Raw genomic sequence first — 24,862 nt, 5'->3', positions numbered from 1 at the left:
AAGAGTAACTAAGGAGTTCGTACTGATATTTTCAAAACAAGAGTTCGTACAGATATTGTTAACGCCAGGGAAGGCATAATAAGATTGAGCAAAAGAAAGTAAAGCTTAAGATTCCCATCGCCAGTACCATACTCAGTTCGACACGTATACAGCAGCCCTTAAAGGCAGGAATGTAAACGACTACAACTGCGTGTATTTAAAAAAGTTAATTATTTTTATTATTATTATTATTGTATACTGACATTATTTTTGAATTGATCAAAGGATTGAAACTGCTTTTCTTGTGGTGATGTTACTTACGTGTGTGATGATATAGACAGTACTATATCTTTTCTGACTTCTTACATATATAAACAAACTACTAATAAGACAACTTGACCTCACAAAAAGAACAAACAAAGCAACCAGCATTACAAAAAACGGTGACCTATAGTGAGAATTTTTTAATCAAAACATATTTTTTTTAATTAAATGTGATTTTTAATCATCACAAAAAATTTATTTTGTAATTAAAACATAAAATTTAAATACAAATTATTATTAATTTAGTTTTACTAACAACGAATATTATGACTTAAAACATATATAGTGACACCAAATTGTAATTTTTGTAATTAATAAAAACACACCTTTTACTCATAATATAAGAATGATGATAATTTATAATTAGTTACAATTTTTTTCACTTTTAATCATAAATTTTATTGTGACTAAAAGTAAAATTTTTAATAGCGCATGTTGTGTAGTAGTAAAGTTGGTTTTGTTTGGATTAAGTGTTCGAATTTGATAACAATTCAATTGTAAGGAATTATGTTTATTCTTTTGGGAGAAAATTTTGTTGTGGAAGTGTTATCTTTAATAGAATGAAAATCCTCATGGGATACATACTCATAATTTAATTAAAGCAGAATAAGGCATAAGACTACTATAGTTGATACCTAGATCAAACATTATCAAAGCTACGAAGAGGTGGTGAAGGCAGTATTTACACCGAATGGTTGCCTTACTATTAGAAAAAAAAACAATAGGACAAATATAATTTTTTTTATATATATATAAAAAAAAACTAATTAATGAAAATAATAATAGTAAACCTACCAAGTACCCATAGTAATATTTGCTTCTTGTCTCTCTGTTCTTTTTGGAAAATTAAATATCTATGCTAATGTTATGGTATACGGTAGGTAAGAGAGGATTAGAAAACTTTAACCTAAAGGCCGGATAAGAAAAAGGCATAAGGCTTATACAAGAAACTATATTTATATATATAGTAGTTTAGCATATCAAGCTTACTATATACATTTAAATTCATAATTTGGCTATATAGAAATATATATTTTTATATTTGAATATGGGTAGGGGAAAGGTGGAACTGAAGAGGATTGAAAACAAGATAAATCGACAAGTGACCTTTGCTAAAAGAAGGAATGGTTTGCTGAAGAAGGCTTATGAGCTCTCCGTTTTATGTGATGCTGAGGTTGCTCTAATAATCTTTTCTGCTCGAGGCAAACTCTTTGAGTTTTGCAGCGGCCCTAGGTATATATATTTTCTTCACCCATATATATATCATGATTTTTTATATTAAGTATGTGAAAGATTTTTTATTTTATTAAAACGAATATGGCCCCGGGTAATATCGTTATCTACTGATTTTAAGGAATTTTTGTGGCTTGAAGACTAGTAATTCTTTATACAAAGCTGATCGATCACCCAGATCAGGAACTCAGAATTTTTTCTAGGTTATAAAATCAATTCTGGTTTTTCTAAAAGTATATATCCTTTTAATTTATATTATATATGCATCTATAATGCATGTTTTAAACAGTTTTTTTTCACGGGATTGTTAAGGTGTTAGGATCGAGATAAGCAGAATATTCGCTCGAAGGAAACAAAAAAAAAAAAAAAAGCCCCATTTGGCCCTAAAGCTGCAAAACTTATTTTATCGCGACTTCTGCTTTTTCGTAAATATAATTTCAGTATATTTTTTGTTTTGGCAAGTAACCGATACGCCTATCGATCTCTCTCTTAATCTACTTTACGTTATATTCGGTCGGTTACTAAATTTTTACATATTCTGACACACAATATCTGTAGTTATATTTAAATCAATTATATATGTGCTACGTATATAAAAATTATATGTACAGGATCATATATGTATATAGAATGTGATATATATATATATATATTTATATATACTAATGTATTTTGGGTATATTATATGCTCTGGGGTAAATGTCTTTAGCTGCGCGTGGACGGGGACTTATAGAAAGTACTGGCGATGATTGTCATCACTGGTGCTTTTATACATAATGAAATTTGTTCCGATCGTGACCACACCCATTAATAAGTATCTAATAGTTCTAACAAAATAACAATGTATAAAAATAATATAAAAACTAATTAATAACTTTACAAGCTTCACCTGCCCTAGAAACTCATTCTAGGCGCCTAGTGCTTAGATTCCTCGAACCAGAGTAATAACTTTCACTATTTTCAAATATGTACCTTACAAATATACAAACAATAATGTAAACAATACACTCTTTTAAATCCTTACCCATACCAACCAAGACTCTTGATTGGAGATACAAGATTCCCTTGTGTGAATGATGAGCTCTCTTCAACACTTTTCTTCAATCTGAACTCCCTTCAGATCTGGTGATGAAGATGATACTGAAATTCTTTCAGTCTGAACTCAACATCATCAAGCTCTGATCTGCAACTTTGGATCAATACCACCAAGCTCAAGATCACCTGCCATGGAACATAAAGACGAAACAAGAAGAAAGAAACGTAATCCCTAATCTCCGATTAAAAAGCTTTTCTCAACATAATACCAAGAAGTTATAATTATGCCCAGCTAAACCAAGAATCCCGAAATAGATAGCTGTTACCATCTAAACAATTAAAACCCAAAATATCTTTGCTTATGTACACTAACAGTACAAACTCCAGACAACACACTACGAATCCCAGACGCAACTGTACATAATTTGTCACTACATAATATACTGGTTCTTACAGACACTAGTTTGGATTCTCATAATTTGCAGGTTATCTCCACCTACTCTAACTAAAAAAATTAAAGAATTAAAATTTAACATATGAATTTTAACCCTCATCAGTAAGAAACTAAAAATTACATGCATATGCTATCTTCTTTTTTTTTTTTTATTTTTTATTTTTTGATGAAAGTGTTTTTCATTACTTAAAACTTTTTTGTACAAACAAATAGCATTCTCCATGAAAAGGAGAAACCTATACAAGAATAATCTTTACAAGGTGTCTTACCATTTTTTATCACTAATGGTTGTTTTCTTTGGCCATGTACATGTGATTCTATTTTTAGAAATATCTTTTACTTTGATAACTATACTATCTATACTTGTTGTTGAGTTTTGCCACAAAACATCATTTCTAGCATGCCAACATTGTATACAAGAGCTGCAATGACAGCAGATAATATCATTTTTTAACCTTGCTAACCTTAACTTTTCGGATCAATCTTACAATTCGATGAAGGGAATTGGCAGCCATCTTTCAATTAAGCCATTCTTTGATCTTCTTCAAGCAGCCCAAAGAAAAGGGACATTCGAAAAAGAGGTCCTGCACTATTTCTTCATTAGCATTGCAGAAAAAACACCTTGTATTTTTGACTGGTTTATACAGCTGCAATCTATCCTTTTTCTTGAGTCTATTCAGCATGGTAAGCCAAAAAAATAAAACTATGTTTAGGTAAGTTTAGTCGGCTCCAAACTATAGAACTCCAATCAACTTTGCTAGTGAAAAGGTTGAAGAGCATGAAAGCCAACAACCACTTTGTAGCTGTCATTTGAAGCTTGATTCATGTCAAACAACTATTTTGCTCTATCCTTTATAGCTACCATTTTGTGGGAATACAAGTTGGTTGTTGGAGTGGTCTTATAAGACCACCAATTCTCCTCCTTTATCTACACATTGTACACCCACTTCACCCATATGTTGTCCTTCTTTTTAGCAATGGCCCAAACGTACTTGAACATAGCTGCCATATTCCAATCTGAAATGCTTCTAAAACCCAAACCTCCTGAAAATTTAGTGAAGCAAATTGTGCTCCAGGCAATTACTGTTGAACCTGTAAGTATATGATTTCCATTCCTCAAGAAACTATGACAAATAGATTCTATTTCCAACACAATCTTCTTTGGCAAAAGCATGACTTGACACCAGTAGGAATGAATGGCCATCAACATTGAGTTGATGAGCACCACTCTCCCTGAAAAAGACAAGTTTCGGGTACTCCAACTTCTTATTCTTGCCACCATTTTTTCAACTAAGGTACCACACTCTGCTGTTGAGATTCTCGTAGGACATATTGGAACACCTAAGTACTTGAAAGGTAAATCGTGTTTCTTGAATCACGAAGCATCAAGAACTCTTTGAACCTTATAGTCACTCATATTATTGCAATAAAAGACAGTTTTAGATGGGTTAGGAAATAAACCTGAAGTTTGTGAAAATAATTTGAGCCTTGGAGCATGAGGTAGATGCTTTTGGAATTTCCATTGCAAAAGAGTAGTACATCATCCGCAAAGGTCAAATGATTTAGCTTCAAGTCACCACATCATGAAACATAAAGTCTTACCTCTTCCTAATTTTCTGCATGATGCGGGAGAGATATTCCATGCCTAAGACAGAAAGAAGCGGAGACATCAGATCTCCTTGTCTCAACCCTCTCTTGGATTCAAAAAATCCATGTAAATAGCCATTAAACATCAAAGAGAACTGAGGAATTCTCACACAAGTCATAATCAACTTAATAAATTTTGGAGGGAACTGAAAAGCGTAAAGCATCTCTTCAATAAAATCTCATTCATGAATAGTTTCATATGCGTTTTGGACGTCCAATTTGAGCATACAGTTTGCTTTTCTAAACTTCCTTCCATAGTGTCGGATAAGCTTTTGGCAAATCATAATGTTGTGACCAATAAATCTACCTTGAACAAATCTTCCTTAATTTTGAGCAATTAAACTAGGAAGGACAGTTTTTGAGCCTTGCGCAAATCAACTTTGTAGCAGCCTTGTAAAGTATATTGCAACACGCAATAGGTCGATAGTCTCTAACCAGGTTTGGGCACTTAGTCTTGGGAATAAGCATCAAAACCGTGCATGTTATCTTCATTTACTATATTTGTTCTGCAATATATTCATTTTCTTTGTTTATTATAATCTTCATAATGTTAGAGAGTCTTATATATATTAATGATATGTAAAACATAATTAATATGTACAATTTATAAACTTATTATACTATTAATAAGTTTTGAGATAGAACAATCTACTTATATCCTATTTATCTAATTTCTAAACCAAACTTCCAACATGGGCGCCCACAAGAAAACCTCCTAACATGAATTTGATTTAATCCAAAAATATTCACTACAAAAAATTATTAGTTTTAGTGACAACTTTTTGGTCACAACATTAATTTTTTGTGACAAAATATGACTTTTAGTAACAACAAAAAATTATTTGTGACTAAAATATAGCATTTAGGCACAAGTTGTTACTAATTTAGTTTTAGTCACAAAAAGTATTGTGACTAAAAATACATTTAGTCACATTAAATTATAATTTTTGTGACTAATACATTTAGTCACGGACCTTTTAGTCACAACATATGAATAATAATTTATAGTTAGTCACAATTTTTTTTATTTTTAGTCACAAGTTTTGTTGTGACCAAAAGTAAGATTTTTTGTAGTGATTGATTCAAAATGTAGAATTAAAAAAGTCATTTGCCATTAGGGTATATAATATGAATCAAAATGAGCCATTAATTTCAGACTGATATGTTCAAAATTTTGGCAAGTAAAAATTAAACTATCATCTGCATATATAGATGATAATAAGCATTTCCATATATATTATATTAATATATAATGTTTAAAAATTTAATACCCTAAATAAGCCCTTTATTCATCCTCTCAACTACGTGTAGATACCTTTCAGCAAACTTTTCTCTAGATGCTTTCTTTTAAGAAACTACCCCCAGTTCTCCACCGGTCAAACCAAACACACTGCGCGCATTAATAATATATGTGAAATATGCTAATTAGATATATAGTCTTCTATAATTAGAAGTAATAACATTTTAAATTTGTTTAATCATTATTACATTACGTTATTAAGTTATCATTAAACACACTAATTAATTATCACTGTCACACTATCTATAATAATATTTTCTTCATTCACTTCCTCATTTTCTGTCAATATGTGCGGGCAACGATATATTAATTGCATCACAGTGACAAAACCACAACTAATAAATACTACATTGTGTTTCAATAATAGTCATACAGTGAAAGCTTTAACATACGCATGGTCGTCTTTCAAGAATTCAAGTTAGAGGAACAATAATCACATGTACCCTGCTGCATTATGAATTAATTTATTGTGATAAATAAATTGTCATGTTTTATGGTAGTTTAATTTGGAAAGAGATATAAAAATATTTGTGTTAAGAAGAATAGTGTACAGTAGAAATAACATGTGACTAGTAGTATAACTAGAAAGTTCTATATATAGTCCTTCGAGTCAGAAAAAAAAGTTCTACTGTAAATATACTAGAAATATTTATAAATTTATAAGTTGTTAAACTATTATCTGTAGTGTAAAACATATTATGTTAATTTCACATAGTAATTAATGTATCCCAACTTCAAAATATGAACAGTTTATTTTTAGTTAGTTGGTCTTTTAATGATACAGCAGCCATATAATGAGTAGTGTTTTATGTGATTATATTCACATAGAATAAATAGTAGAGTATTATCTATATAACAGTTATATCTGCCGATCCGTACCGTAGCTATACTGACTGTATATAAAAAAAATAATGTAATATGACACTAATTACTTTTTGTTAGTTTTATGTACAGAATTTATACATTCAGCATCTCGATCGAGTCGTATAGATATATATATATATATATATATAAATATCTGTCTACTATTATCATTTTAGTATGAGTCCATGGACAGCAACATATAGCTTAATTATGCTAGTTTTAAACTAATTTATAACGTGTATTATTTTATTAAATATTTTTCAGCATCACCAAGACACTTGAGAGGTATGAAAAATGCTGCTATGCAGAACAGGAAAGCAAACTACTATCAGGAAAGGACATAGAGGTACGTACATATACTTACATGCATATGTATTTTTTTTTCAAAAAAAAAATAGCTAGAGTATTCCTTTCCCCTAATTAATCAGTGAAATATTTTTCTAAACATACTATTAATTTTAGGAAAGTTTCAAAAAATTTATGGTGGCAAAAATAACATTAGAACAGCTTTTATTGTATTAACGAGAGCCTAATTTTTTCTACTCATCAAATATAAGTTAGAGATGTATTCAATAAAATATATATTTATATATATATATATAAAAAAGATTCTCTAACTTAATATATACAATATGTACTTATACATCTGTGATATAATAATAATAGTAGGGATATGTGCACATAATGGTAATTATATAAGTTATTATTTTTATTTAGACTGGATCTCTATATTTGTGTATAATTTATAGGTACACACATCATTATTCCTTCTAACCCGATCCTATAATTTGTTAATATATATATGTATCGTTTTCGTGAGGTAGTATAACTTTATGATATATATATTTTTTTTTTTGATAAGTTAACTTTATGATATTTATTATTGTCTCTATATATATGTACCCGTATGCTGTACTATTATCAGAATTTAGAAATTAATGCTATTTATTTATAACACCCCAATTTCAAGTGGTCATTATCATACATACAGAGTACCTATCAAGAGTATCTAAAGCTGAAAGAAAAAGTTGAACACCTTCGACGTACACAGAGGTAATTCAAACTCTTATGAGGAATTTATTATCTGGTTTGGATTTTTGCAAATGACAATCATGTAAACCTAAGTTTTTTTCAGGAAGATTTATATCCTTGTATATATTTAAACTAAATGCATGAGAGGTAATTCAACTTTTATATATGGTTTATAACTAATTTAAATACGTGTTTGAGTTTAAAATTTTCTTAATATCAGTCTTGTCAACTAAAGTCCACCAAATAAACCCTTACACTAAATAATTCCTTATCTTTTTATATCAAACTAATTAATATACATATATATATATATGTGTGTGTGTTTGGAGCTCTCATTAATTATGGTAGTATCATAAGCGCGCCTTTCCATATTTTTCTAAATGAATAGTTTGGATAAATTGTTGTATCATTATCTTCTTTTATCATATATATATGAAATTATGAATGTAAAAGTTTTTTGATATCAGAATATTTAAGTAAAATTCCCTCACAAGGGGCAATAGCAAAAACAGTAAAATAAATAAATAAATTGAAGGATAATAGAATTGAGGTTTCCATATAATTTCTTACTCACAAAAACTTTGCTGTTGGCTACAGTAAATATATATAAACATCGGAAATTTTTATATATTATATTATTTTTAATCAATAGATTATGGCGTCATTATTTTTGTCTTTATAGCACTAAAATTATAATCTAGTATACCAAATTAAACATTGCGCCAGTTTTCTGAATTTATTGAATAATTTTAATTTATTTTAATCAGTATATAAGTTTTTGTTTTTCGTACGTATATAATACACTTTTCAATCTTCAGGAATTAGAAAGTTGATACCGACTGTAAGTATAAAATGATATGCAAAATCAAATTGTATATTTTCTTGCAAGAAATTCTTGATTTGTGTTTTGGAAAAGGCTTCATTAATACCTTCTCAAATACTGGCTATTCTTTTTATTAGCAATAGCTTTCTTAATTAATATGAAGATAATTTTCTTAAAAAAACAATATATGTATATATTGTCCATACATCACATCCTACCCTACCCTATTTTAAAACAAAAATTATGTGCAATTGTTTTTTCTTTTTTCTATGAAAGGAGGTTGTTTTTCAATCATGTGAAAAATTACAAGTCATTTTTTGACTTAAAAAGTATAAATATACGATGCATTCAATGATGTTTTGTGTATTGTTTATACATTCAAGGAAGCTTATAAAATAGAACTCACTCATTTGCATTTGTTCATCCCATCACAACTACCACAAGTTATTCCAAAAATAAAGTGTGAGGCTCTTGAGAGAAAAATAGAGAGAATACATCTTAGTATTAGCAATCCATCGAGAGAGAGAAAACAAGAAAACAGAGGAAGAAAAAAATGGAACAGAATTTTTATTAATGTTCAAATCTGTTACAGCATACAAATGAGTTACTTAATTATAGTAGCTTTAGTTAGTCAATCACAACTAACCAACTCTATGATACCAACTCACTAATAACTAGCTAATACAAAGCTTAACTAACTTGATATACTCCTCCTCAAGATGGGCAATATGTATTCTTCAATCCCATTTTGTCTTTAATATACTTGAACTGCGTAGGGAATAGAGATTTAGTTAGTATATATCTGCTAGTTGCTCCTTGGAAGCCACATGAACAATCTTAATAATCCCTTCTTGGACCTTTCTCTCACCAAATGTCGGTCTATCTCTACGTGCTTTGTCCTTTCATGGAAAACCGGGTTTGTTGCAATATGCTGTGCTGATTTGTTATCACAATACAACAATGTTGGTCCATTGTGATCAACCTTGAGTTCTTTTAGAATAGACAAGAGCCACACAATTTCACAAGTTGTATTTGCCATTGCCCTATACTCTGCCTCTGCAGAAGAACTTGAAATCGTGTGTTATTTCTTACTTCTCCGTGATATGATTGAATCCCCTATGAAAATAGAAAAACCTGTTGTTGATCTTTTCGTGTCTGGGCAAGCAGCCCAATCCAAGTCTGTGTAGGCTCTTAGTTTTACTTCAGAATCAGGAGCAAAATAAATTCCTCGTCCAGGATTTGCTTTCACATATTGAAGGACTCTAACTGCTGCATTCATGTGAGTAGCACGAGGGACAGCAAGGAATTGACTCAGTGTATTTACTGAGTATGAAATGCCTAGCCTTGTTATGGTGAAACACTGAAGTTTTCCCACGATTCTTCTGTATAAAGTTGGATCTGCCAACTTTTCCTTTTTATCTTATCCAAGCTTAAAATTGGCTTCCATAGGTGTGTTCATAGGTATACATCCAAGGTGTCCCAAGTCCTCAAGAAGTTGTAAGGCATATAGTCTCTGTGATACAAAAAATGACTTTCTCTAATCTAGTTATTTCCAGCCCAAAAAGAACTTAAGATTCCCTAAATTTCTTAGTTTGAATCGGGCATTTAACCCGATTTTCAATGCCTCCAACTGTTGTAGATCATTGCTAACAATAATGACATCATCAACATAGACCAAAAAGAATATGAAGTGATTGGATGTATTGCTTTATAAACAATGAGTGATCAGTAGCTGAGTGATGAAAGCCCTCATCAAACAAGGTAGTGGAAAACTTTGCAAACCACTCTCTCAAAGCTTATTTTAAACCATACAATGACTTCTTTAGCTTGCAAACAGGGTTGTGTGGAAGCTCCCCCTTAGGTTTATAACCTTGAGGAAGAGTCATGTACACATATTCTATGAGATCACCATGCAAAAATGCATTGTTTACATCCAACTTATGTACATACCAGCCTTTAATTGCAGCAAAAGCAATAACACGTTTGACAGTCACAAGCTTAGTAAATGGTGCAAAAGTATTAGCGTAGTCAATCCCCTCCTGTTGGTTGGACCCTTTAGCAACCAACCGAGCCTTGAGTCTCTCAACACTCCCATTAGTATTCAGCTTGATTTTGTATACACACATACAACCAATAACATGCTATCCTTCAGGTAAAGAAACCACAATCCAAGTATCATTGTTTTCAAGAGCATCTATCTTAGTATCCATGGCATTATCCCACTCAGGGATACCATGTGCTTGGCTAAAAAGTTGAGGCTCAAACAAACTCGAAATGGCCAAGACAGTAGCTCTGAAAGTAGGTGACAACCTATGATAAGACACAACCTCAGACAAGGGATATATAAAGAGTAACAGATTTGCCCTGAAAAGATGGAGTAAAAGCATTAGCAGCCAAGAAACAAAGATAGTCATTTAAGTATGATGGCTTATGAGTTGATCTTCCTGTTCTAGTAACAACAAAAGGACCAGGGACTTGTTCAGACTCAATAACAGCAGCAGGAACTTGGTCAGTAGGAGTTACTGGATTAGAAACCTGTTCAGGTAAAATAACATGGGCAGGATCCTGCGCTGGTGTAGAATTATGTGCAAATTCAGGTTCAGGATAGTTAGGGGTATAATGAGAAAGGACATGAACCTGGGAGAAAAAGTTATCATATGTTGTAGGAAGATGTTTAGAAGTAACAAAAGGAAAGATATATATGTTCATGAATTGAACATCTCTGGGATGGAAAAGCTTGTTTGTGTTCAAGGAAGTAACTTGTAGGCTTTCATTCCTAGTGGATAACCAAGAAAAATGCAAGGAGCAACTCTAGGGGCAAACTTAGATCTTGATTGACTCAAGGTAAATACACAGGCAAGACAGCCAAATGCCTTTAAATGATCATATGGATGTTGTTTGGAATGAACAATGGCACAAGGTGATTTATTTTTGAGATTACGTGTGGGTGTCCTATTGATTAAATAGGTAGCTGTAGCAACACATTCTCCCCATAGCATAAGGGAATATGAGATTGAAACAAGAGAGCCCTAGCAACACTGAGAAGATGTTGATGCTTCTTTTCAACCACAGAATTTTGCTGTGGTCTTTGGACACATGAGTGATGATGCACAATCCCTAGTTTACAAAACAATTCATTAAATTGCAGTTCCTTAGCATTATCAGATCTAAATCCTTTAATAACTTTGCCAAACTGAGTTTGAACAAGTTGAATAAACTGGGAAAATGATAGATTGTGCATCAAATTTCTATTTGATGAGATTGATCAAGGTATACCTAAAACAATCATCAACAATTGCGATGAAATATTTATAGCCCTAAGTTGTCAAAGTACTGTAGGGACCCCAGATGTCAACATGAATAAGATCAAAACAATTCTTGGCAATATTATGATTAGAAATGAATGGTAACTTCCTTTCTTTAGCATAGTGACAGATTGAGCAATGGAATAAAGAATTGGAATTAGAATGAAAACTCAAATCTTTATTTAATGGGTGAATTTTTACACAAGAAGGATGTCCATCCATACCACAATGTGTGCAATTGTACTTGGATCGAAAAGGCTGTACAACACCAACAAATTGTCCAGTAGAGTTGTTGGATGAATTTTCAGCATCACTAGACACACCTGATCCAACAAATCCAAATGTTAGGTTCCTTTGTCTTTCTTCTTGATCGACTGAAGCATAGGCTTTGTTAATAGTGGGAAGAGGATCTCTCATTAGAATCTAAGATCTGACATTGCTGAAAGAATTATTTAATCCAACTAGAAACTCAAGAAGTCGATCCTCTTCTTGATATTCAAGTATAACCTTCATAACACCACAACTAGAAACAGGTTGTGGTTTATATTCACGAATCTTATCCCATGAGACTTCAATCAAGTCAAATAGGTAGTAACATTGCTTGATCCTTGTGTGAGATTCTGCATAATCTTTTTAGCTTCAAATATTCTTGGAGCATTTTCTTATTAAACCTTTCATGTAGTTCAGACCAAATTTCAGCCGCATTATCGAGGTACATAATGCTATCAGCAATGTCTCCAAAAATTGCATGAAGTATCCATGATATTACAGTAGTATTACACCTGCACCACGCATCATAATGATCGTGTTCCTCATCTGGCTGAGGAAACTTGTCATTAACAAACTTTATTTTGTTTCGCGCAACAAGAGCAATCATCATACCTTTTCCAAGTACTGTAATTCTCACTCTCTGTCAGAATCTTAGGTACTAGTATCGCAACTGGATTATCAACATTGGAGAGGAAGAAAGGATTTGAAAGATCATTTGCAGTCCTAGATCGTGAATTTTCACCAAGAACAGAGTATTGATTCGATTCATTCGATTTGTTAACAATATCGCGAGTGTTTCGAGTTTGAGCTCCACCACTGCGCGCCATAGGAAGAAAACTAGAGAATCAACAGAACAAAAAGAAGAAAGATGATGAAGAAGACCACACAGCAATAGTGGCTCTGATATTATATGAGCAATCCATCGTGAGAGAAAACAGAGGAAGAAGAAAATGGAACAAATTTTTTATTAATGTTCAAATATGTTACAGCATGCAAATGAGCTACTTATAGTAGCTTGAGTTAGTTACATCTCAACTAACCAACTCTATGATACCAACTAACTAATAACTCACTAACACAAAGCTTTACTAACTTGATACTTAGTTAGAGGAATTTTAGAGTGAGAAAATGAGAGCTCGTACAAAATTGTGAGAAATATTTTGTAAAGAGATAGTGAGATTACCACACTATTGAGTGTGAGAGTTTTGAGTGTATTCGTCAAGTATTTGTCAATACTTGAGAGTATAGTATTGTTTACCCATTTTATTGTTATAACAAAAGGTTTACCGTACTTTTTATTTTCCACGAGATAATTTTTGGGAAGCATTTAGTGCTTTGATTGTTATTTATAAAGGACTATTTGCATTGGAAGATATCCAAAAATTCTAAATATTCTCTGTGATGGCAGCTTTGACTAATGTTTCACATCAAAAAAGAATTTTGGAGTCCCCATTGTATTTTCCTGCAAATATTTATCTTGAAGGGGAATTGAAATATTTTCCATTATTCCCAACAACTTGTGTCAGATTATCAAGGTTGGAAGCTCTACTTATGAAGTAGCGTTGGTTATACGCACAACGTAAGTAGAAATGTATGGGAAACTAGAATTTAAGTAGTCCACTTGTGACTCTCTATGTCTTTCTTAGGAACTCACTTATAAGAGTGATTCCGTCTAGAAGCCTATCCAAACCTATGCTTTGTTGATAGGATTTTGATATATATATATATATACATGGTCTTTCCTAGGAATCACCTAGCCAGTACAAAGTTTTGTGAGACTCAAGAAACATGATGGGCGAAAAATTGGATATTGAGAAGTTCAGTGACAACGGTAATTTTTCCCTCTTATAAAGGAGGATGAAGGATCTCCTTATTCAGCAAAAGGTCTACAAGGCATTATCCAGCCAAGAGAAAAGCCTAGTATGATGAAGGTTAAGATTGGGAGGAGATAGATGAGATCGCATGTAGTACAATTCGTCTAAATCTATCAGATATCATCTTGAAAAATATAGATTCGAAAGAGTACAAGATTGCTAAAGAAATCTAAGAGACTTTTTAGAGAATTTATACATGTCCAAGAATCTTTCTAACAAGTTCTACTTGTGGAAGGAACTGTACTAGATGTGGGAGCAAGACAATGTGGATATGCTCCATCATTTGAGTAATTTCAATGGCATGATATTCTCAAATGATAAGGTTCAAAGGGAAGTTTAGGGATGAGGAAAAAAATTGTGTTGATAATAGAAACACTTCCTCCATCTTATGATCACCTTATCACCACTCTTACTAATTGGAAGGACAAGTTGGAGTATAAAATCATTATAGTGGCTTTGGTTTTATTTGAAAAGCAAAAGAATGAGGGAGGTGTGTAATCTCAAGCCCTTATTTTAAAAAATATGGGGAGAAGCCAAACAAAGAACGTAGGAAAGGAAATGATAATTAATTCCATAGGCAGATCAAATTCCAGAACTAGAATTGAGGGTTGCATTCAATGTGACAAGTTGGATCATATTAAGAAAATTCATAGGATTTTGAAGTAAAAAATTCAAGAGGCCAGCAAAGAAGAAAAACAATGGTGACAGCAACACAGCTACGAATGCCACTATAGAAGAAGATATGATGAGAGTGATTGTTAATGAATGTTTAGAGATGATATCACTGAGTAGGTGGTAGATTCAGGAGCTTCTTTTCACATCACTTTCAATTAACAGATGTGTTACCACATACAATGATGGTGACTTTTAAAATGTGAAGATGGGTAATTTTGCATGCCCCAAAATTATTCAAATGAATGTAAACTATCATTTAACATTGAAGAATGTGAGGTATGTTTTGTATTTTCGTCTTAATCTTATCTCTTTACATGCCTTAGATGAGCATGGGTACGAAAGCTACTTTGAAAACAAGAATTGGAAAATTTGTAAAGTGTCAATGATTGTTGCAAGAGAAAAGCTATGTTGTTTCTTGTATGGGAAAGCTTGGAACAATGTATAAATGTAGTAGACGGTACTTCACAAAATTTATGGCACAACGACTTGACCATATAAGTGAAAGGGTTTGTAACTACTCGCAAAGAAGTTCCTTTTATTGGAGAAAGGTACTCTATATGATCCTTGTGAGCATTGCTTGAAGCAAGATAGGGTCTTATTTAAGAGTTCCTCTACTAAGAAAAATGAGGTACTGGATCGAGTTTACTCTAACGTCTGTGGTCCCATTAAAGTTAAATCCTTGAAATGAGCAAAGTATTTTTTAACATTTATAGATGATGCATCAAGAAAGGTTTGTGTCTATATGCTAAAGATGAAAGACCAAGTGCTTGGATTTTTCAACAATTTCATGATATGGTAGAAAGAGAAATCGGAAAGCTATTAAAGTGTCTTAGAACAAACAATGAAAGTAAATACGCTTCTCATGAGTTTAGAAATTATTACTCTAAACATGGGATTCAATATGAAAAGACGGTACCTATAACTCCTCAATATAATGGTGTAGCAGAATGAATGAATCATACCATTATAGAAAGGATCAGATGCTTGATGAGATCATTCAAAGTACCAAGACCATTTTGGGGAGCAGCAATACAGGCTGCATGTTATCTTTTTAATAGATCTCTATTAATTCCATTAAAGTTTTATATTCTAGAAAGAGTATGGACAAGGAAATATGTGTCATACTCACACTTGAAGGTGTTTAGATGCAAGGCATTCATGCACGTACTAAATGAACAAAGGTTCAAACTTGACGATAAAGCAGTTCCATGTATCTTCATAATGATTTGGGTATAGGCTTAGGGATCCAGTTAACACGAAGGTCATAAGAAGCAAAGATATGGTCTTTTATGAAGATTAAATAATTGAAGGTGCGAGAGAAGAAAAGAGTCAACCATAAAAGGTTGACACTAAGTTATTTCCTCCAAAACAATAATGGTCAAACTATGAATTACAAGAAGTTGTTGAGATGTCCCATAGTGATGATAGTGATGCTGAAGAAGATGTACCAACACAAGAAAACATCAATCAGGGGGAGCAATGAGTACCAGCAACCAGAAAATGAGGGATCTCACAGTTGGTTAACTAGAAGACTAATTAAATACAAAAGATATCTATAGTTGGAGTACATTCTTCTAACTGATAAGGGGCAGCCAGAGAATTACCAAAATGTAGTGGCTCATAAATACAAATACAAGTGGATAGGTTCCATGAAGGACGAGATGAATTCCCTTACGATGAACAACACCTATAAGTTGGTGAAACTTCCAAAAGGCAAGAAGGCCCTAAGGAATAAATTGTGTTTAGATTAAATGATGATGGACATGGAAACTTGGTAAAGTACAAAGACTGATTAGTTGCCAAGGGTTTTGGTAAAATAAGAGGGATTGATTTTGATGAAATACTTTTGACAGTAGTGAAAATATCATTAATCAGAATAATCTTTGGACTAGTAGTGAGTCTAGATCTTGACTTTTAACAGATGGATGTAAAGACTAAATTTATTCATGGAGATTTAGAAGAACAAATTTACATGCAACAATTTGAAGGTTTTGAGGTGAAAGAGAAAGAACATCTTTTTTGTAGAGTGTGTAGACAGGCTCCACGACAATGGTAAAGAAGTTTGATTCATTCATGATGGTATTGGAGCTATAAGAGATTAGCGGCAGATTCATATGTCTTCATAAGGAAATTTCCTAATGAGGAATTTTTTGTCTTATTAATATATGTGAATGACATGTTAATAGTTTCTCAAGATGGTAAGATGATAAGTTAGCTGAAGAAAGAACTATCAGGGGTCTTCGATATGAAAGACTTGGGGGCAGCCAAACAAATCCTAGGAATGAAAATAATTCTTGATAGGCCTTCTAAAAAATTATGCTTTTCACAGGAGAACTATGTTCAGTGAATACTTGAGAGGTTCAACATGAAAGGTGCAAAGCTAGTTTCTTCACAACTTGGTGGCCATTTCAAACTCATCAAGAGTCAGGTCCTTCCTTTGAAGAAGAAAAGAGGAAATTGTTGGTTATTCCTTACTCTTCACCGATTGGAAGCCTGATGTACACAATGGTTTGTATGAGATCGAATATTACTTATGCAGTGGGAGTCATAAGTTATTTTCTTGTAAATTCAGGCAAACTACTTTGGGAAACTATAAAATAGATTTTCAAATATCTCAGAGGGACATAAAATATATTTTTGAGCTTCGAGAAAGGAGAACAAATCTTGGAAGGTTATGCAGATGCACATATGGCCAATGATCTTGACGGTAAAAAGTATACATCTTGATATATGTTCACTTTTCTAGGGGGAGTTTGATCATGGAAGTCAAAGTTGCAAAAGTGTATTTGCTTTATCTACCACAGAAAGAGAGTATATTGCTCTAGAAGAATTTGGAAAAGAAATGTTATGGCTAAAGAATTTTCTCCAAGAATTGGGTTTGAAAGAAGAAAGGTATGTGATTCATTGCGACAGTCAGAGTGCAATTGACCTAAGCAAGAATGCTACTTACCACTATAGAACGAACCACATTGAGTCAGATATCATTGGACTTATGATGCACTTGAAAAGAAGCTATTCCAAGTGCAAAAAAATCCTCAACATAAGCTTGACTTGTCTTTGGATGATTTCTCGATGATGAAGACACGACCAATTCTTCCACATAGATTGAAAAGGTGAGAGAATTGATGGGTAATGGTTATTTTTTAACCACGGGAAACTTCAAATTGTAATTTTTGTACTTAAGGTATAGATAAATTTTGAACCATACATTTAATGCAAGGTTGATTTTTTGTATATTACTCATACATCCAAGGAGGCCTATAAAAAGAGCTCAATCCTTTGCATTTTTTTATCCCATCACAAGCTATTCCAAGAGTGAAGTGTGAGACTCTTGAGAGAATAATAGAGAGAATACCTCTTAGTGAGAGAAATCTAACCGAGAGAGAAAAAGAGAGTTCCTTAAAATTGTGAGAAATATTTTGTAGAGAGATGGTGAAATTGCCACACTAGTCATGAGTGTGAGATTTTTGATTGTATACCACAAGTATTTATCAAAACTTGAGAGTATAATATTGTGTACCCATTATTGTTATTATAGTTGAAAGTTCACCTTGATTTTTATTTGCCAATAGATAATTTCTTGAGGGCATTTACTGCTTTGATTATGATTCATAAAATGCTATTTACATTGGAAGAAATCTAAAAATTTTAAATATGTTGTGGGATTGTAGTTCTGACTGATCATTTATATCAAAAAAAAATTTTAGAGACTCCATTATATTTTCTTAGAAATATTTTTCCTGAAGGGAAACTTGAATTTTATCCATTATTCCCAACAATAGACACACACTGTGTCCATATTTCAAATAATTTATGACAATATACTAGTAGAGCCCCTACTTAAACATACTCCTATAATTCTATTTAGGAATATTCTCGGGGAGGATTTGGAGCATTTGGGACTGAATGAAATTCAACAGCTTGAGCAAAAATTGGACATGTCATTGAAGAAAATAAGATCAACTAAGGTACATACATACAATTATTGTTGAAAAATTAAATAGTTTATTTTGTTGCCATAATATTGGGGTCAAAAAATATTTACTAAAATTCTTTTGTTTAATTCATATGTACAATAAATTAATTGTTAATCATAGTAAAATGGATAATTTACATACAGTTGAACATTTATTGCATTTTATTCTGAAAATTGACGTGCAAAATTCTTTATATAAGTCTACTGTTATTTTTATATCACTATTGAATTTAATTGTACCGCTAGTCATTGGCATTAATTTTGTAATTGAAGTATTTATTTTTTTACTTTAAAACGATCGAAGGAATTTTAACATTGGACAAAGAAAAAGATCTTTTATTTTTTAATTATTTTTGAAGTAGGGCATTGGATGTTGTGAAAATAGAAATAATAATTAATAAACTATATTATATTTTTTTTAATAAAAAATTATTATTATTAATGTGAGATTTATCATTATTTTGTTATTTACTTTATTATTTTAAAACAATTTAAAAATATATATTATTTTATTAATTTTATTGTAATTCTTGATCTCTATTATGCACAATTTATTATTTATCTATTTATTTTCAATATTGTAAAACTTACTCCAATGAAACTAAGAGTTACTTTATTTGTGTTAAAAAATAATACAATCACAACATACTCTTCAAGTGATCAATTTAAAATGTAGAAAACAAGTGTTTTTTCATCATTGCTTACAAAAAAATTTGAAAACCGCCCAAACCGAATAACCCGCCCAAACCGAACCGAAAAAACTGATAAAAATTACAAACCGAAATAACCCGAAAAAATTACAACCTGCCCAATCTGTTTATTGGGCGGGTTGAAAATAAGTCCAACTCGCCCTATTAAACCGAATAACCCGACCAACCCAACTTTGATTTTTTTTTTTGTACTTTTTAGTTTTTATTATATATAACATAAACGATTAAATATATAATAATATAAAAATATATACTTAACTGTTAGTTTCAAAGTCATATATATTGTGTTGTGCTTTGGTGGAATTTGATATTTTTAATTTATCTTCTTAATTTTTATTGACTTTGAAACCAAAAAAAAAAAAAAAAGGTTTGGCCGGGTTAACCCGACCAAACCGCCCAAACCGTTAGTCGGTTTACAATTTTTCTTTTAAAAAATTGGCCGGTTGCACTTAAGTTTTAGCAACCCGAACTTTAAATAAGGTTAGAAAATATATAGGATAAACCGCCCAAACCAACCGATGTACAACCCTACTAATTATACTGATTAGTCAATTCTTTTCAAAAAATTATTTTCGTTAACAATGTTTAGTTTAAAGTAAGGAGATTGGTTTACATTATATATGAGAAGTAACTTTGCAGTTGCTTTTTAATTTATTCAAATAAAATTTTAATTAAATAATTTAAAATTTTGATGTTATTCTTTGTTATGATTTTTAAGTAATTTATAAGTTTCTTATTTATATATATATATATATATATATTCTTTTTATTGAATTTTTCATAAAACTAATTATTAAATATAAAAGTTAAAGAAAATATAATTCAGAGAGAAATAAATGAAGAGAACACTCAGAGTTTTTACGTAGTTGGGGAATTAACGAGCTGTAGTCCAAGTGTCAATATAATTAATTATTTTGCTAGTAAAGCTTAAGGGATGACAGTAAGTATGTGCATTCTACTCTTTGCCTGAGCAAGTATACCAAGAATTTCTAACCCTTTGCATGAAGGATTTGTTTAGTATTTATAGTGTACATGTAGAGGTCCTTCTAGTCACCCTTTTTCCTCCAATGGGGAGTTTACAAATAATATATTCACTTTTTTATTTTTGAAAGATTGTTTAAATAATTCACTTTGGGCTTATCTGATGAAGCCCGACACATAACACACCTTGTGTATGCTGACGTGGAGGCCTTATCATGTAGTTAGTTATTCATACCGCATCCTATTTATGGGTAATCAATGACACATTAATTACCTGATTTTAAATTATCCAGTTTCCCTTTTTAGTAAGATCTTATTCTATATCTAAGATTTTGGGAAAATTATGCTTCCGGATTTGTAAAGAGGACCTCTTCTAAATAAACAAAGACATACCATTTCAGATGTTGACTCAGCTTGACGAAACCTCGCCTAAGTGATTAGTATTGATGTTTTCTAAGAAGGCAGAGTAGATCTTGGGCTTGGCCCAATTTATGTTATTTGGGTCCACTGATGGGCCTTAAGCTTATGTTTAAAATCCACATGTCCCATGCTGAAAACACGGGTAACAAATTGAAACAGTTATAATCCACAGATATGAGTGAGTACAATATATTATTGACCTAAAAATCCTTTTAGCAAGAATTTTTTTGTCATGATGAGAAACAAAAGTTGAACATTGAAAAGATCTAATCTAATACTCTAGAAGGAAGGGTAAAGTCTCGCCACACGTGGAGCACAGTCAAAAAGGAACCCCATTTTCACACCTTGGGTGCATCACAAGAAATATATGGGTCATGCCCCCCGTGTCGCACCATTAGATCACTAAGGAAAATATGAGGGGCCTAGCTTTCATGCATGGCATCGCACAACATTGGTCATGAAGAGAGATGAAGCTCACTTCTGCATGGTGTTGTGTCGCACGAACCACCAGCGAGATGGGAGGCTGACAATGTCTCGCTCCCTAACACCATCCTAATCCTCTGCATCGTTTCATGCCACACCAGCCTTATGTAAGACAAGGATCTCACCTCTTACTGACGTGATGCATGAGTACTATTTGGAGGAGACCATATACAACACGTCTTTCTCACCTTAGGCCCACTTCCCTTAATGTAGTTCGTCAAGAGGTTCTATGATGCCAAAGTCCGTAAGGCATACACAAGCTTGGATGAGAGATGTGTGGAGGATAGGTCAAAAACACGACCACAACGCCTACAAAAGATGTGACAAAAGAGTGGATGTACAAGGATGTACCTACAGTACAAGGTATTTAGAACATGATCTCGAGTATCAATACAACCTGACACTCTACAACAACTATCTGAATTTCACTACTCTGACTTTTGTTTGAAGCCATTTTCCATATAGTACATGGTCCCCTAAGATGCTAAGGCATTCAAGGCATCTCTTGCACATTGAAGTTAACTTGGACGATAAGAAACTAATTATCACTACAACATAAAGGACCAATAGCGGCGGGCCCCTCGGCCGCTATTGGTCCACAATCTGGCCGCTAAAGGGCAATAGCGGCGGACCTCGGCCGCTATTGGTCCGCCGCTATTGCTTGGCCGCTATTAATAGTATTAGCGGCCAAAAACGTGGTCCGCCGCTAATACTATTAATAGCGGCGGAGCAATAGCGGCGGGACCCCGCCGCTATTGCCCTGTGTCAGTTTCGTGTTTCGAGACTGACACAGGGCAATAGCGGCGGGGTCCCGCCGCTATTGCTCCGCCGCTACAACACCCCAAAATAAAAAAAAAATAATAATTATTTTTAAAAATTTATTTATATATTAATCCTATATATATATAAATAAATAATTAAATATTTAATAAATAAATCTAATTAATATAATTAAAACAATTTAATAAAATTTATTAATAATTCAAAATTGTCTCCAAAGTAATTAACTTTAACATATTAATCCTAATAAAATATTGTCTCAAAATTAAACTAAATTATTACAAAACATAAATAAATTATTCATTAACATCTTCATTCAAGTCTCTAATTATGAAGTCTTGATCTGGATTATTTTCGGTACGAGTCCCCGAAGCCCGTGGCGGAGAAGGCACATACGCTTGGTCTGATGATAAACCCAGCGTCAAATTACCGAGCTCAGCTTGGTTGAAAATGGGAGTTGAAAAAAATTGGTTCTCCTGCGATGAACTCCCAAATAATCCAAAATCAGCAAAGTTCGAGCCGAGCGGAGGAGACTCTGACGGTGTTCGGTATAAGAACTGATTTCCCATTGGCGGAGCAGACTGTTGTTGCTGCTGAGGAAACTGCTGAGGAAAAGATTGGGGTTGCTGCTGCAAAAAATTTTCAAATTGCTGCTGTGACAAATTTTGGAATTGTTGTTGCGAGGAAGGCTGAAATTGTGGTTGCGAAGGAGGTTGTTGTTGCTGTTCCGGAGGAGCGGCATGACTCTGAGAAGACGAACCACCGTGCGATCGCGATCGGCGTACGTTTGAATGAAATTGTCAAAGCGTGGGTTAAATATTTGGGCACGTTGTTCGGGCGTCAAATTACCCCCAAGTGGCACGCATACCGAGAATATATCTGCCACAGTGCTCATCATTTCAGTAGTTGGTTGGGGAGGCACCGTTGATTGAGTTTGAGGGATTGGTTTCTTTCCTTTGCCCTTGAGCCTTTTACCCACGCCTCTTTGATAGTCAGATCTTTGGCCTAGAACTATTTCCATAACGTCAAACTGATAACCGCATCGTATTCGGATTCGGTCCGCATCGCTCCGGGATTGTCGTTCCGCCGCTTCCTATCAAGCTCCTTGATCAGTTCCTCCTATTTAAATCAAAATTATTAGAATATGTAATTAATATAAAATATAAATTTTAATAATAAATCATTTTAATCACTTACATAATCTTTTGCAGCTAATTCATTAACGAAAGTTCCAGACGGTTTTTTCACATGGATCTCCTTCCATGCTTCAACTACATGCTCTCCAGGAGGACCCCCCTATACAAATATAAACAATTAAATTAGTTTATTATAAGAAAAAAATATTATTAACTATTAAAGAATTTTTTTTTATGAAACATTTAACAATTAAAGAATTAATACATACCATTCCGTGGCGAATGGACGCCAACGATTTTGTGCCTTGCGTTGTTGGATATTTCATTAGTTGCCGATTCGATTTATTTTTAGTTGAACGATTCAAAAATGCCTCGCTAACGAACAATTCGCAAACCGGTTTCCAAGTCTCGGTATTCAAGTAGTCAGGGGGGAATTTGAGAACTGTGTCCCAATCTTCTGGTTTTTTGTAATGTTGTTTGAAATGCTTGTGTCTGAGTGTCTTTCGCTCACTATACCGCTCCGCCATCACCGAATATAAAGTCCCCATAAGTAGGTCTCGATGGGGATTCCCATCGATATCAAAGTAGTACTATGTGATAAAAGTAATTTAAAGTTATGTTAATTTATAAATGAGGACATAAAATTATTACAACTTTTAATAATTAAAAATCACTCACTCTAATTCGATTGAGCACTTGATCCTTGTATTGTTGGGGTACATCAGAAAAATTTAGATGACCACCCGGGCACAACATGCTTACTTGTTGGCCAAGAAATCGAACATAATTGCTTGCTTCAGTGCCGACAACTTTGCCTGTTTCAAGATCTACCTCCACCGGTAAGGGCTTACCAGCATCTCTCCTTTTTTTTTCGAGATTAGCGTTTGCGGCAACCCCACGACCCTTTCTGACCGGAGGTGGAACTATATATATTCGAGGGAAAAATAATTTTATTAGTAAATCATACATTCACTATTTATATTCAGAACAATTGTAGATTTGAAAAAATATGAAAACCTGCTTCGCAAGACGACGGTACCCTAGAAGGATCAGGGGGATCCCTGCCATCACCATCACCACCGTGGTATGTCGCTAACGTAGCTGACATTTTACTTTACTTTGAAGACGGAAAAAAATGTAAGAATTCACAAATGTGAAACACATAATTGAAATATCACACAAATGTTAATGCGAAAGAAATTAAATAGTCCTTTAATTGTCAAAAAATTTAGTAACAAATGTTTACAAAATAAAAGTTACACTGAAGAATCACTATCATTTCCATCATTCACTAAGTTTACATTTTCATCCTCCACATGTTCAACTAGTAAATCATCTACTTCTTCAGCAACATAATTTTCATCAAGTTCATTATTCTCTATGTCAGAATCCACTAACTGATCGGACGATTCAACAATTACTGGAGGTTCTTTCGATTGCATAATCAACTCTCCAAGATCAACCGTCAACACAAAATTGGCAGAGTTAGAATCACTAACAACATCTACATCAGTCTCATCTTCGTTGTCAGTAATGTCCCAAATTTGTCGATGGCTAATAT

General features: G+C 32.9%; 1 protein-coding gene across 2 annotated transcripts in view; it reads left to right on the top strand.

Moving 5' to 3' along the window:
* The first annotated feature begins 1,148 nt into the window (after positions 1 to 1,148).
* Positions 1,149 to 24,862, top strand: part of LOC115701144 (truncated transcription factor CAULIFLOWER A) — a 56,583-nt gene continuing 32,869 nt past the window's right edge. The window contains exons 1-4 of one of the 2 annotated variants that reach the window (XM_030628850.2): positions 1,149 to 1,536; positions 7,101 to 7,182; positions 7,807 to 7,889; positions 18,684 to 18,783. In XM_030628850.2, the coding sequence (XP_030484710.2) occupies positions 1,352 to 1,536; positions 7,101 to 7,182; positions 7,807 to 7,889; positions 18,684 to 18,783 (450 nt within the window). In that variant the 5' untranslated portion in view covers positions 1,149 to 1,351. The remainder of the gene's footprint in view (positions 1,537 to 7,100; positions 7,183 to 7,806; positions 7,890 to 18,683; positions 18,784 to 24,862) is intronic. The other variant, XM_030628851.2, reaches the window with a different exon arrangement.

The sequence above is a fragment of the Cannabis sativa genome, chromosome 8 (genome assembly GCF_029168945.1).
Source record: "Cannabis sativa cultivar Pink pepper isolate KNU-18-1 chromosome 8, ASM2916894v1, whole genome shotgun sequence".
Classification (NCBI taxonomy): domain Eukaryota; kingdom Viridiplantae; phylum Streptophyta; class Magnoliopsida; order Rosales; family Cannabaceae; genus Cannabis; species Cannabis sativa.
Note: the sequence above shows the minus strand (reverse complement) of the source record. Positions and strands in the feature narration are given on the sequence as shown.